Genomic DNA, 15,731 nt, shown 5'->3' on the forward strand with positions numbered 1-15,731 from the left:
AAGCCACAAAACAAGCAATTTTCTGTTTAAAAGGCAAGATTAGAGCATAGTATATATCTGAACTCTGATCATTATGGATTACTTTATTCTAAATCATTACTATTTCTGAGAAAAGTAATTGGTGTTTCTTTTAAGTGAAATTAATTGGCACTAATATGGCCATTATTTTCTGTTAGAATTCATTACAAGCATCCTCATTGTGACTTCTGAAGTACAGCATTTATACAGAACCTCTACATCTGAAAACTGTGGCCAGAGAAAAATCAGTTAGCTTTTCTGACAGCAATCCAAATGTACAAGGTAATGGACTACACAATCCATGGTTTAACCAAATTTGATGCAACAATAATCAAAACTGAGTGGTTCCATACTAAGTACCACTGGTTTTGCCTACTAGAATTTTAATTTTTAAATATTCTCAAAACATCATCATAATAGAACAACTCACCCTAGCAGGACCTCTTGACAAGCATTTAAATCTCCCAACGTATAGACTATCAAATGTAACCTCCAGTGATGGGTTCATCTGTTTTCTAGGTGTTCTTTCAGAAGGTAAGGTGATCAGACTTTTATCTTCAATTGACTCTGTTAAAAACTGGAAGAAAAAGTATATTTACTACAGGGCTTTAAATGAGATACTTCCCTTCTGTAAACTTAAGAAAGTTTTCCATCACACTGGTAAGAATTTACTCCCAAAGTCAGCTTCCATATGAAAAATAACACAAAAGTTTTAAGTGTTAACGCATCCATTACTGACAATGTCTTTAAGGGCCTAAAAAGATCTTGTTTCACCTTCATGGTCAAGAATGTGCATTTTACTAATCTAGAGCCAAGTAAAAACTCAAACAGAGCAACAAAATAATACCCCTCTTTTCATATCAAAGGTTCAGGATCCAATTCAATGCTTATGATCAAAATGACGCACCTGAGAGAAGAGGCACCTGAGAGTCAAGAGCAATGGCTCTTGACTTGTTTCAGGATAACTCAAATCCAGGTCAAAGCAAGCAGCACAAGGCTAATGAAGTCTAAAATGAGGCAACAACCTTTATGGCTAGTTCTAGATTCACATTTTACTTCTAGCCACACAGAAAAGGGAACTTTACCCTATCTCTCTCCGCTGTCAACAAAGATCCTTGAATTTCTCCATGCAGTGAATTACAGCAGAGGACTGGCTGACAAGAAGAAACTGCAATCAATTTAAAACGCTGTGTGAAAACAAGTTTTTCACAGATGTATCTTCATCATGTCTATTTCTAGCTCAGGTTGTTATAGGATCCCTTGTTTTCTGATACAAAATATTTCCAAAAGTTTGTTTTCAAAACAGGAAATACACTGTATGTTGCAGAAACACTGAAGCTTCAGAGCCAGAGAATTCTGCTTGCAGTTGGGACTATAAACAATAATTTTCCACAACAAACATTGTAGAAATAAAGGGTTGGCATAACAATACATAGGCCAAAAACTAGACTACCTGCTCTGTGTGGCTTTCCATCTTGTCTTCCAATTGCTTGGCTGAGAAGTCAGACTGTTGGTCTGTTTCTTTGATTTCAGTGATACTATCCTGCATCAGCTCTGTGCACTGTGGTTCAGAAGGTGAATCTTCATCATCACTGGAAAGGACAACTGAAGAAGAAAAAAAAAGTATATATATACTACATGACACAGACTTAAGAATATTTCATTCATTGTGGATTTTAGACAAGTAAAGAATTCTCTCTTGCAGTACGTAATATCAAGGTACACTGCTCAAACCAATCAAGATCTGTGTGCATGAAAGTGCATGCAACAAGTACTGCTTTGTATCTTTATGAACACCTTCTATCCACGATCCTTAAAAGTATTTAGCTATTAAAAGAAACAGGCCACAACTCAGTTGCTTCAAACTAGAGAATATTTTTTTCTCAGCTAAAGCATCAGCTTAAGTACAGGCTCATTTTCCATAGCCACAAAAGCAGCTGCAAAATAAAGACTGGAATTTTAAAATCTTGCTGTCTATCCTGTTTCTCGAGTACAAGAGCCTCTGACTCCAGGCACTGTTCTGTAACCTGCACAGTGCATTACACACAACGTGCTCTCCATCTTCAATCTTTTGTTCTGTGTGTTTCAGCCAGCCAGCCAGGCTCAAGTTCTCCTAGTACCTAAGTGTCCCAACAGTAATTGTCAGCAGCACAGACATAGTACATACTTGGGTCAACGGAAACAAGTTGCTGATTACCCCTGCAGATTCTGTTCCGCAGCTTGCTCAGGTACTGAGATGGGTCCATTTTCCATTTCCTGATTGTACTGACTCGTGGTAAAATCACATCCTCACTGGTGGCACAAAGCTGTTTCTCTGACAAACTTCTGGGAGGAGACTCTGAGCCAGACTCCTCTGTGCGGCTGTGAGCAGGCCTTAAGTGGTTGTGTGTGGAAGTGTCTTTACAGTCTCTCTCTAATGGCTGGGCAATACAATCCAGCACCAGAACAGTATTAGATCTGTCAACTTGTCTGTCCTCACAGGGTGTTTTGCAGCCAGGAGTTGAACTCAAACTTTGCTTTTCCTAGAAACAGGAATCAGAGACGGGATATAAGTTTATTTCTTGACATTTCTAGATGGTTCATATCAGTGATCGCTGAGACTTAGCTATGTGTTAGAAAAAACAATTATAGTGTAATACAGCAACATTTAATGCTCAGTTCAGGACAATTTCTCCCTCTTCATATTCCACAGGTTATTATTATATAAAGACATAAGGGACAACCTTTTAGAAGTTTATTATGACCCCCATTCCAACTGAACAAGGAACTACGTCTTATTTTTCACTAGCTCTCTCACTGCCTGACACTGAAAGACCAAGAATCAGTGATGTTCATCACTTTCCCAAAAGTGTGGCTTGCTTAGCTGGGCTAATGGGATTCAGAAGCTGCCTGTCTCTGCAGGGTTTTAATCAAATGCTTGAATACAAATCTTTGTACTTGACTGATTCCCTCAGTCTTTTGTTTATGTTTTGTTTTGGGGATTTTTTGTTTTGTTTTTGTTTTTTAAATCTTAACGATGGATAAGAATAAAACTTTAAGGAAGAGTACAATAAACTGAGGAGAAGGGAGGAAGATGACATCTGCAAGATTTCAACAATTCCAGGTATATTTAGTAATTTTTGTATTAAAGCCCCTAATTAGTCCCTAACTCTATATCATCTGTGAAAGAAGCTTCCCTTAAAGCAGCTAGATGTCTTATTTTCAAAATTCTTTTAGTCCATACTCCTGTTTGAAAGAAACACTGTCATTCACCTCTCACAACATTTTTTGCTCCAATAAGCGTATTCTGATGTTATGGACAGAAGTACATTTACTCACTCCTTCTGATGCATCACTGAACTACTTTCCCTCAACGGGTATAATCTGCTATAATAAGCCCTACTTATTACAATAATTCTTTTATTTGGGATGTTGCTAATGCTGCTACTGAAGTGTGTGTGCATGTGTGTACACAAACACAAACACAAACATAAAAATTAAGTGCAACTTACAGAGAGTACAAGTGATTTTTCTGGAATGTGTGCATTACAATCATCAGAAATATGGCCACTATGTCTTCTTTTCCTTTTCTCAGAAGCAAAAGAGCCCGAGTCCTTCTGACTAAGAGTAGTGCTGTTCATCTGTCTGCCCCTTTTCTCCAGTTCATCATAGTGCCTGTTTTCTGCATCTAAAAAGGAGGTGATTTAACAGATTATCCTTAAAAACCTTTACATTTCTCCATATCCGTTATGTCTTAAATAAAATGCATGGGAGCACCTATCTTCCACGGGTATCTTTAATAATTCTTTCCTTTTTTAAATTGTGTGTGGCTGCCAAAACATATTCCCTAAAATAATTAGGAATATTATTATTGCATAATTACTTAAGATAAGGGTATAAACAAATTCATAGCTCCCTTCCAAGTAAGAATTAGTCTTTCTTTAATCTTCTGCCAGATACAATATTCTCAATTTCCTGTTCTAATCTGCATATATTACTAATCAGTATAAAAAGGCAGTACATTATCCCTGGAGACTGAGCACAGAGGTCATAATTCTTCAGCAGTGAATACAAGTATTGTCAAATAGCATAAACATTTTAGCAGTATTCACAAACCATTGAGCATTCTTAATGGATTACTTTCTTGATTATAAAAGACTTTTTAGAAAATCAGGATTATAAGAGTGAAGTGAGGCTTTCTTCAGTTTCATTTTTCTTCCACAGGTCTGATTCACCATAGTTTTATTCCTATTTAAAACCAGGCATTTGACATATTTTACCATACCTGTAAAAAACTGCATTTTGAGGAAATATAAACATTGCTTGCAACACCTATTCTATTTTTGTGCTCTCCTATTCCAACACTCTCCAAAATTCATACTTAAATGCTAGATGACAGCTCACTACAAACCTTTCTTTTGCAGCTCCCGTCTCCTTAACGTGACAGCATTAGTTTTTCCTGGTTCCTTAGAGGACTTGGTCAATTTACACAGCTCATCATCTGTCTTTCTCAGGCAACGTTCAGACCTGCAAATAATATTAACTGTGACTTATCTTTAATTTCGAAAGAATACTGAAAGAAAAATCGTAACAGAAACTAGAGTTGGTTAGACCAGAAACTTCTGCCTTTCTCATAAAATTTGTGGACCTTGGCAAATGAAACACTATTAATTCAGTCCAACTGCAGAAATACAGAGGTATTCTAACAATGTTAATGAAACAGATGCTTCCAAAAAACACAAAGTATGAAAATCTGGCATGCTTGACATCAGGCACAAATATTAATTTGCTGTAAGGAGTGACTGCAACAAGAACACATAAGAAAAAGAGAGAACAACAGTCACTTGTAATTAATGTGGTGGGAATGAGACAATGTAGTATATTTTTTAGATTCAGCATGACTAACAGAATCCATTGAGTAAGACCCTGTAATGAGAAATTATTTGAAATAAAAAGTCCTGCTTGAAAGGGCCTGAAACCTGTGAAGGAAGTAAGGGAGGATGGGACACGAAAGAGAAAGAAACAGAAAAGGATCACAATACTTAATCCAAATGGATTTCATGTTCATTGCTTTATAATGTGTCTAACTGTGAATGCTGTGGTCTCAAACTTGCTAAGAGCTAAGTGCCCATCACAATGACTGAAATCACTGACAGTTGAGCTTGGACTCACAAAGAACATCACCAACCATGGACATCTCTAACTAGATAGCCAAAACTGTCGGACACTTTCTGAAAAGATGCCTATTCTTCAGTGCCTATCTGTAGATTATTGTTGCTCTTTGGGAACACTGCAAAGACAAACAAAGATTTCCACAGAGCTCTGATACTACAGCAATGAACAGTATGTATAAGGACTGTGAAGAAATTACTGATTATCTTTCCATTCACAAAGAACCATGAATTGGACCATACACAGAAGAAGTGCTCAGTAAGTGCTACTATTTATTCTGCATATTGAACAACACAGGGTCTTGCATAGATCGGGTAGCTCTAGTTCTGGAATAACCTCATCTCTTGGAACCACATCTCTTTCTCAATTTAAATATTTGTATGCATAACAACTGCATAGATATGACTGCCTTAAAAGACCATACAAAACCATCAAGCGTTTTTCAGCATTTGTTTTACACCAAGATCACAATTCAGGCATTTCAATAATAGGAAGTATCTCAATAGGACTGTTTCAGATAACAAGCTTCCTTAAACATGTTGACTTTATACATAAATTCTGCACATTTTATTTGCAATTTCAAACTTTGCTGGTAATCCAGCACCCTTTAACAGACATATGCATCACCTATGAAGCTAAGGCAGCATACATATAGTAGCAAGTGTTCTCAACAGCCATGGGAAAGAAGTACTTTAAACACTTCAAAACCCTATGTTTCTTTACATTTAAAACCTACCTCAAATTCATTAGTTATACTGATAGGTCAGTGGTGACTTAAACAAATGCGTTTCACAGTGGTTTGCAGTGAACAAGCAACTCAAAGTCCACCAATTCTGTAATACCAAAAGCAAGAAAGAAAATAGGGAACTTGCAGCAAGTTCTAGCTGGTAGAGATTAATTAACTTATTACCACCCTGTTCTGATCAGACAATTCTTTGGCTTGATCTGAAATTACCATAGTACAAAACTGGCACAATTTTCAGTAAAACATAGTATGCATTCTAGCTACTCTGATGATACAAAAGACTCTCTGTATGACCATGTGCATTCATATGCATAACCTTTATAAGAGGGGAGGTTTATTGTCCTCTGAAAGAAGGGACCTCAAAAGAATCAGTGCCAAGTGTATGTAATGCACAGATTTTACTTACAGAGAGGTGACTAGGATCAAGCCATGACCTTGCTGAAATAATTCCTAAATTCTCCATTTCCCATGTGATATGTCTTACAAATTGTACTATTGTACTGGTCACTGGGGAGGGGTGAAAAATCATCCTAATGTTGGTTCCTGCTAATGACAAGCCTTTTACATAATACACTAGAAAGTTGTGTAGCAGGAACAGAATATTAATCATTCAAGCAATGAACCAATCCAAAGCTAAAGCAAGTTGAGGAGTACACCAATGGCTAAAAAAAATTACTAGTTTAAACCATTATTGTGCTTAATATAAAATTCAACAGCCACCATCCAAATATGAGCTTGAAAAAGAACTCAAGATGTTTCCTCAGATATAGAGAGTGCAATACAAGAGTTCATGTTCTCCTCTCTATAAACCCACTACCTTCCATCATCTAAAACATTACCAAGTGAAAAAAATCAGATACTAAAACTAAAAGATTTTGCCATAAAACAAAAAACCCCCACAACACCCTCAACAAAACAAAAAAACCCCCCAACAATATGAAAAAAATCCCCACACTTCATTCAACCGTAAGTCATAGAAAACTACTAGCAACAAATATAATATTTGAGACAGCCTAATAAACTGTTCTATCTAAATCCCTCATCTAAATTGCAACTTCATCAGGCTAACTTAAGTAGCAATGGGTAACCCAATATTAAAAAATAAGGAATTAAAAATTAATGCCTATTAATTTCAGTTCTCTAAGATGCTGATGTATCAGAATGAGGAATATGACTTACTTTTCTCAACTTTTACCTGGGAACTGTTAATTACTCCTGCCCTCAAAAAAACCCAAACATTCTTCTCTTCCTCTTTCTACCTTCTTCCTCCAAATTTCTTGCTAAATTTTCCTGTGGAAAACTTGCTGTTGAGAAAAGATGTAGCCATAACAGATAAGAGGATACAGCTTACTTTGAATGCAACTGCCTTCTTATATCAAAATGTTATATAATTCTAACACTTGATTTCCACTAGTTTTCTAGTGCTAGCATCATTACTGTGATGCTCAGTCAACCTAAACACAGGAACAAAAGAGGAAAAGTAGAGGTTAAGTGGTGAGACGATACACACAGCCCTTAAACAATGTCACCCTGATAGGATTGAGACCACTGGTGGGTTACTGTGAAATTAACTATCACAGAGAGTAATTTGGAAAATTTTGCAAAAGAAGTTAATTGAAATCATGCTAGAACACATTAACAGCTACAAGAAAGCACGATTTTGGTTCTGGACACAAAACCAACTTAGATGTGTTTGAATTACTTGGCCATCTTCATAAATCAAAACACTGATCTACTGCAAACAGAAATTCCATCTAAGAAAGGAAAGTAGGCCATTATCATCAGGTCCAGCAAATCAGAACAGATGCAATGTTAAAAGGGTTCACTGGACAAGCATTTAGCTGTACCCAGGAGACTGATCTCCTGATTCAAGACAGGAGTAGAACCAAAACTGTTTCAGGGAAATTCTTTTCCATTGTGAAGTTATGCCATTTCAGAAAGACTGGCAAAATCAGCAGTGAGTAACATACCTTTCAGACAGAAAAGAACTTTCATGAGGAGAACTTAATATTTGACATGTCTGCAGGCTGGCAACAGATGATGAGGGTAGTTGACCCGATTGCAATTTATCAGCAGCCGGTAAATTTGCATCAATAGTTACGTGGTTGTCTACGTACTTTCTTCCAATTTTCGTCCTCAGGATGTTCGTCAAGATAACTTTGGGTTGCCTGCCATATATATAACAGTAAATCATAAATACTGCACTGAAATCTAGAGGAAGAAACTTCTTGTAAAATTCATGTATCTTAGAGGTTTGATAATCAACATCAGTATTTTCAGTCCCTTAGAGAAAAAAAAAATCCCACTAAGAAACTTAAAATACAAGGTAAGAAGATTAACACAAAAAAGCAACATGAGACCAGGGTAAGAAAAACTAGCCATATAATTTCACCTCAGCCAAATACAATTCACACTGCATTGCCTCTAACACATCATGCAGTACTGTTTAAAATCTGGTAAATGTTTATCTCTAAATAGCTTTCATGCAATACACATTTCTCAGAAATCTCAAGCAAACAATCTGGATTTTCCTGTGAACAAGAAGCCTCCAGTGAAACAGACTGAATTTTCCCAAGCATTTAGCAAACAGGTAGAAAAAAGGTACACAAAAAGGTAGAATTAGAATTTGTTCCCCTCAATTATGAGGTGGCATTCTACAGAACAGCAAGACTCAGAAAAATGTTCCCAGGTGTTAGAACACAAGCATCAAAAATAAGCCAAGCAGAAATACAAAGATAAAACTGCCCACTTGAGCACACACAACTTACTTCATGCAATTCTACTGCAGCCAGCTTGTTGTATAGCCCTCAATCTGGGATTTAAATTCTAGCACTTCCATTGCATTTTGTTTTGTATTAGGATGTAACGTCTTGGCCTTTTTGAACCCGTTCTGAAAAACACAGTCTTTTGGGAATCGACCGTGTAATTCTCCTGTTGTCTGCATTCATCCACAGAGCAGACTTCAGCACAGACTGTGTGATGTCTGGGGAGCACTCAGATCTCCACTTGCACAGAGATGTAAATTTGCTTTTAAACAGGAGACTACCTTACAGACAAGATGTTGCGGATGCACGCAGGTGATAAACAATGAGCATACCACTGAGAGAAAAAGTCTAATACAGAAAAACACTGTAGACTGGATGTAACCTCCAATAAACAAAGTCCCTAAACTGTCTACCATCAGAAGCTCGGAGAAAAAAAACAGAGAAAAAAGCATTCACTATAGCCATACTTTTCCCTCCCTGGATATCTACAATTGACCACTGCTTGCAGGAGGGTCAAGACGATACTGGACTTGATATGCTTTTCTTGTGACTTTTTATGCAGTTCTCCTATTTTCATGAGTAGTCTAAAGCAGGAACAGTGAAAAATACACCTTGATACTTTCTCTGAGAAAAGGGTTGCAGTTAAATACAAGTGTATTCTTTGCACAAGAATAAAAAAACCCTGAACATTTTGAGAATCCAATGGTTAAATCAGAATTAATTGGTCTCGTCAGCACAAGATCATCTAGAAGCCATTTGAACAGAAAAACCACCACTACATGCCTGGCACCATCCCTCTCAATGATTACCAAATGGAACCAGGAACAAGTGAATTCAACGAAGTCAGATGAAATACAGTTCATGAACAAGACAGCTGTGGTACAACAAATAACACTTTCTCATGAAAAAATAACTGCAAGGAAAATTTTTTCGTTTAGTGACATGAGGCAAAACCAACATACCTTTTAGACAGTAAAAGACTTTGGAGAGTAGGGTTTAAAATCTGCCATATCTTTAGGTTGGCAGTAGATGATGAGAGTGGTTGATCTGACTGCAGCTTGCCAGCATCAGAAAAATTAGCACCAGTTTTAGGTTGCGCCTGTGTGTACTTTCTTCCTAGTTTCGTCCTCAGGACATTCGTCAAGATAACTTTGGGTTGCCTGCCATACATATAATAATACATTAATAATAGGGTGCTGAGAACTTTTTAAGTCACATGAATCCAACAAAGCTTTTCTATGAGTTCACTGTCTCTGCATCATACTTTATACCTTCACTAGAATTAGGTTCACTGCCTTGACAATTTACAAAGCAGTTCTCTTTTGAGAACAGGAATCACAAACATATCTCTTGATCAGGATAGCCTTTCAAGGTTTCTTCTTCCAGTGTGAATGGCTAACATATCCACACGTGATTCTGAAGAGGCAAACTTCCTGTGAAGAGCCCAAGCTCCACCTCATCACAACCTCCTTTCAGGCCATTGTAGAGACCAATAAGATCTTCCCTCAGCTTTCTTTTCTCCAGGCTGAAAAACTCCAGCTCTCTCAGCCACTGCCCATGGGATTTACGTACCAGACTCTTCACTAGCTTTGTTGTCATTCTCTGGACTTGTTCCAGCACCTCAGTGCCCTCCTTGTAATGAGGGGTTCAAAACTGAACACGAGAGTTGCGGTGTAGCCTCACCAGTGCCAAGTACAGAGGCACAATCACTGCCCTGGTCCTGCTGTCCACCCTATTGCTGACACAGACCAGGATGCCATTGGCCTTCTTGGCCACCAGTGCACGCTGTTGGCTCATGTTCAGGTGGCTGTCAACCAGCACATCCAGGTCCTTTTCTGCTGAGCTGCTTTCCAGCCACTCTTCCCCCAGCCCGTAGCACTGCATAGGGTTGTTGTGACTCAAGTACAGCCCCAACACTAAGCCTTATCTAACTTATCAGCAGATAAATATTATAGATCATAGATTTGTCCAGATTTACTTTATTTTCAAACCACTGAGAACTGGACTTGTTTTCCAAGGGCTGGTCCTAAGAGGACACTGAAGTTCAGGTTAATTTGTTGGTTTTAAAAGATCACTGAGGCAAGAATTGCTTTTTTCTATTGCGCATCTTGCCTAACAAATAAAATTGTCCACACTATAGAGCAAGACTTCTTATAGCTAGAGAAAACCTTTTATTACTCACATAGCTGTTACACATAGTGTTACACACATGCTACAGTAACATATCTTAAGCAAATGGCTACTATTCCTCAGTGGGTTGACAACTGTGCAAGCAAATCTAATTGTCTCCCTGGCATGTTACAAAGACTCTGTGACCGTGTATGAACAGGATTTGTAAAGATAACAGAAAATATTCCAACATTGAGTGTTGAAACAACACAATGATAGAAAAAGTCCACAGCAGGAGGTAAAAGAGTCAGAAGCAGAATTTCACCACCTATAATTTGCTGTCCACCTTGGAAACTCAGGTCTGACATGCTTTGCTCACATTCACATCATGCTAGGCCTTAGGCTCCAGGCTCCTCTGTAATTTGGTTTAATCATTGTTATTCAACACTGAATTTGTAATGTCTCCATTCCCTCGATTTAAATAGGGTTTATACATTTTAACCAAGAACTTTTGCAAAAACGAACTTAAAATTTCAAGCACACGCACACACCCATGAAACTACTGGAAATCAAACAAAAGACATTTCAAAAGATAAAAATTAGTGTCAAGCGGAAAAAAAGCAAGCAAAGTGTACATCAGAAGCAAGTTCCACCAGCAGACCCAGCAAGCAAGCTGCACAACAGTAAAACTGGAGGCATCTTGGTGAGGGAAAACCAAAGGCAATTATTTCTGTTTCTAAAGCACCTAACATACTACCTCCACAAAATGGAAAAATTACAAACCCAAAGGTAACAAAAATATACTTACACATGTAATGATGGAATAAACAAAAAACATACTATGAAAAATGCTGTTAGCTGCTCCTGGCAAGTCTCATACCACTTTTCACAGGCAAAAAAGGATTATCCTACCTTGTAAAGCACAGGACAAAAAGCTATTAATTGCTTATGCCCCTTTGGGGAACATGTTTGACCTCTATTTCACACGATAATCACAGCTACTAGATACACAGTTCCTTTCTCAATGACCATATTTGTGCACACCAATGTTGTAACTGTTGCCTCCAATTCATTCAAATTTGTATTAGAAAGTGATCAAAACGAGACCTGGAGACTACTGATTCCTTTTGGACTAAATTATTTTTGTCTACACCACTACCTTCACGCCTACATTCTACATACTAATAATATAAATTTGTGCCAGTGGGATGTCACATACCATTCGAGGGTCACCCCATTAGATCCCATATAAGCTGAACATCTGTCCTGAGTTCACAGAATAAAGCCACTGATGTGTATCCAGCTACCTGAGCTTCTGCAGCAACATACACAGCTCAGGAGGTCCTTGACTTGCTAGCGCCCAAAGGAATAATGTGATACACTATCATTAATGGCAAACTCTGATACATTCACTGACTACATCCTATTAAGAAGAAAGCCTCTATCTGTCCTCTTTCTTCTTCAATGTCCTTTCACCAACTGATGAGAAGTCAATGACCAACAAGCAGCAAACATGAATATCCCTAAACACCTCCTTGTTTTGCTGGGCCAGGAAGTTATTACTGACAGAATGCATTTGTGAGGGAACCAGTATATAAATGACTGCTACAAAAACCTGACTGCTAAGGGGTCAGTACTTGATTCAGCTGTGACATGTATTTCAATTAACATTTCAAATACTGAGCTGAAAGAATCACACACGTCTTATTTAAGTGCTCCTCCCTAAAAAACAAAACAAAACAAACAAACAAACAAAAAAAACCACCAAAAAAAAAAAAAAACACAACAGACCAGGACGAGAAGCTTGAATTTCACAACAGTGTTCCATTTTGTTTGGGTTTTTGAGTAGTTGTGGTTTGTTGAGGTTTTTTGGGCAGATTTTTAAAAAATTATTATTTTTTTATTTACCTCTATTCCTCTCTTCAGAGAATGCAGTAGTAATAGAGCTGAAGTAAGTGGACACTCTAAACACTATTTCCAGGCAGTGATAGTCTTGTAATAGTCTTATCCACCTCCTTGATTACTAAAAAGTTTCTTAAGTGGGATACAAAACACTAATTGACCAATTACAGAAACACAATACCTAACGTTCTGTCATGACCCTAATAAACTGAACTATTGAGATTACAGGACAGTTCTGTTTTGTGACACAATCACAGAAATTTGTAAGAGAACTCCAGCATATGAAAAGGACAAGGGAAGTAAGCTGCCCTGAGAGCCCTCTCTGGGATCACAAAACTATCACCTGACAGTCACTTTGCACAAGGCCACAAGCAGAGGTATATAAGTGCAAGCAGCTGCAGTTGCTGCTACAAACCCCCGTGGTCTCACATCACAGCACAACTGACAGAAGCAACCAACTACCAAATTTTGTAATCCAAAATTTAAGTTAAAAAAACCCAAAAAAAACACCAAAAAAACACACAACATGTGAAGATGGGTTTGTGCTAATATATCCACTTTGTCCTCTCTGACTAAAATGAAGTGGCAGTAACAATGCTGAAGCAACACTTCACATAAAACGTCTCCCTAAACACTGGAGATTAGCTCCTGACAATAAAAGTGGACCGTTTTTAAAACACCAGGAGCTAATACAAGTTTGTCATTAAGACTTATTTCCTGCTTTGCAATACAAATGAAAAATTCCTCACTGGCAAGAAACAACATAGAAACTATTGCATCAGAAAGACTCTCAGCATGCAACCGCACTCTTTCCTCTTCTGAGTTTTGCCAGTTCTCAGACTTTTGCTCAACAAACACCACTTCTTTAGAACCTATGTGCTCTTTCTACTCATGCAATGAGATCACTGTGTCAATTCTGACTTACTGAGAAACACCAAATACCCAGATGGAATACTAAGTACAAGCTTCATTGCAGACAGTAAATTTATCTTACAGAGAACCTCCAGCTAGTCTCTAGACACACATATTTTTTTGCAGAAGTGAAAAATGTACCGGTTTAATATCTGAATATTTGCTGTCTCTTTATAGTCTAAATCATTTCCCACTAACGTGCTGGTTAGATTTTGGTAAAAATTATGGAACGCCTACAAATGCTATTTGAAAGTCTCTGACATATCAAAATAAACATATGTAACAGAAAATTAACATATGTAAGAGATCCAAAGGTAGCTTTAAAAAAACCCCCACCTCCTCAATGTTGAAAGATCAGTTCAAAGTTTATTGAAAGACCTTTAGAGACTGACATCAGATATCAACATAAATGAAATTCAGAAAACTGCAATTAACACAGCTTCTAATTCTGCCAGGTTGACCCTGTGAGCTGCTCCCTCAGTTAAAGTTACTGACAGAAGCATTTCGAGGTAAATCCATGTAAACTCACAGCTATGCCTCTGAGGAGGTATGAAAAAATAAATTCAGCATCTTTTATAAGTTCAGCTCTTCCCTGCAACACTTTGAAGCATTCTGAATATACAGACCAGGCTAAACAATGACTATTCATAGGTCACAAAACCACATAACTCAGCAGTGTCATTAAGCATTTTCATTACCTGTGCACTCGGTCTTTAACCACATCTCCTGACAAGAAACCACTTACGGCCAAGTTTAGTTGCAGTCAGAAAACAGGGCAGAAAATGCTTACTCATTTATTTAGAATTGAATGATTTGTGGAATAATAATTGCTTCATTAAGACAAACATAATTCATTTCATCACAAAGTCATTTTGTTTCCTAGCTGCCGCTAATAAATCTAGTTCTACATTTTCATTTCTGTTTGTCAACTACAGCACTTACAGCTTCAAAATTTTCTTGGATGAACAATTATCTATCTGACAGTTTCTCAGAAGATAACTTTAAATTATTTGCCATAATCTCAAAGAAACCAAGATATTTGCTCTTGTCAACAGAGCACAAAGAAGCGGCACATCAGCTGTCTGAATTATTTACTTGGGTGTCTTGACAATAACACAGAGGTGAAAAAGTTCTAGTTTTTTTACTGCCTTCCCCTACTAATCACCATATTGCTTAAGGGTTTTTTTGTTTTTAAGAGTTGATAAAGCTAAGTTAATGAGTGTGGACAACGAGGTAAAAAAGGCTAAGCAAAAGATAATCTGGGAAGCTTCTTAAATACCTAAATACCTAAAATATCTAGAGCTAGAATGACAATTTGCACTTAGAGAGCAACAAACACGCTTCAGGATTCCAAGTAGGTCAATAAGCAGTAGTTCCTCCAGTAAGTGGTGCACTCCCATTCAAATGTCACAGTCTTGTGTTGTGTTAAAACAAAGAAAAAGTTACGACTGCCATGAGATCACTGAAGCACGATTCTCTGAAGGTGAGCTACCCAACAGCTTGAAAACCACCTCTGCATGACACAAAAAACTAGCCAGAGACCAGAGATGCCCATCTTCAAGACAGACTGCAAAACCCTGAATATACAAACAGAGAGGAACTAATTTTAAGGTGACTTCTTACCCAACTGATTCTTCATCATTAGAGCTGTGTCTGTCACGGTCCTTTTGCCTTCTTCCTTTTGTGGAAGGCTTTCTGTAGTTGGCACTTAATCTCCACTGAAACAAAACAAATAAAATTGGCAGGTTTCAAGATTTAGATTTCATCATAAATATGTCATAATGGATAACACTAGAAAAATGGAAAAAATGGAACAATGCCAGACACAGAAACAATGTAACTGATCAAATAGAGCAGAGCCACAAAGAGCACATATAACAATTTTGAAAAGAATGGATCTGCTTCATTTAAAGCATCCACATACCACCTGATCTTGAATGGAACTTATTTCTCCCAAAAAATATGACAATACAAGAAAATTCAATTGTTTCCCTATTTAAAGGATTATCACAAACAGGGATTTAAATATTAGACCTGTTTTACATAATCACAAATACACAAATACTTTCTTTAATTCCATATATTTAACCCAATTATATTCCACACAAAGATACAAAATTCTGAGAAGG

At 37.4% G+C, this 15,731-nt stretch overlaps 1 protein-coding gene across 9 annotated transcripts in view; it reads right to left on the reverse strand.

Annotated features, from left to right (window-relative positions):
* The window catches only part of SENP7 (SUMO specific peptidase 7), a 37,708-nt gene that overhangs the window by 15,654 nt on the left and 6,323 nt on the right, over window positions 1-15,731 (reverse strand). For 6 of the 9 annotated variants that reach the window (XM_032677948.1, XM_032677950.1, XM_032677954.1 and 3 more), the window contains 8 exons: window positions 15,226-15,320; window positions 9,642-9,839; window positions 7,885-8,082; window positions 4,409-4,524; window positions 3,510-3,685; window positions 2,186-2,540; window positions 1,472-1,623; window positions 449-595 (listed from right to left, as the gene is read on the reverse strand). In XM_032677948.1, the coding sequence (XP_032533839.1) occupies window positions 449-595; window positions 1,472-1,623; window positions 2,186-2,540; window positions 3,510-3,685; window positions 4,409-4,524; window positions 7,885-8,082; window positions 9,642-9,839; window positions 15,226-15,320 (1,437 nt within the window). The remainder of the gene's footprint in view (window positions 1-448; window positions 596-1,471; window positions 1,624-2,185; window positions 2,541-3,509; window positions 3,686-4,408; window positions 4,525-7,884; window positions 8,083-9,641; window positions 9,840-15,225; window positions 15,321-15,731) is intronic. The other 3 variants (XM_032677947.1, XM_032677951.1, XM_032677955.1) reach the window with 3 other exon arrangements.

Source organism: Chiroxiphia lanceolata, chromosome 2, assembly GCF_009829145.1.
Source record: "Chiroxiphia lanceolata isolate bChiLan1 chromosome 2, bChiLan1.pri, whole genome shotgun sequence".
Lineage (NCBI taxonomy): Eukaryota > Metazoa > Chordata > Aves > Passeriformes > Pipridae > Chiroxiphia > Chiroxiphia lanceolata.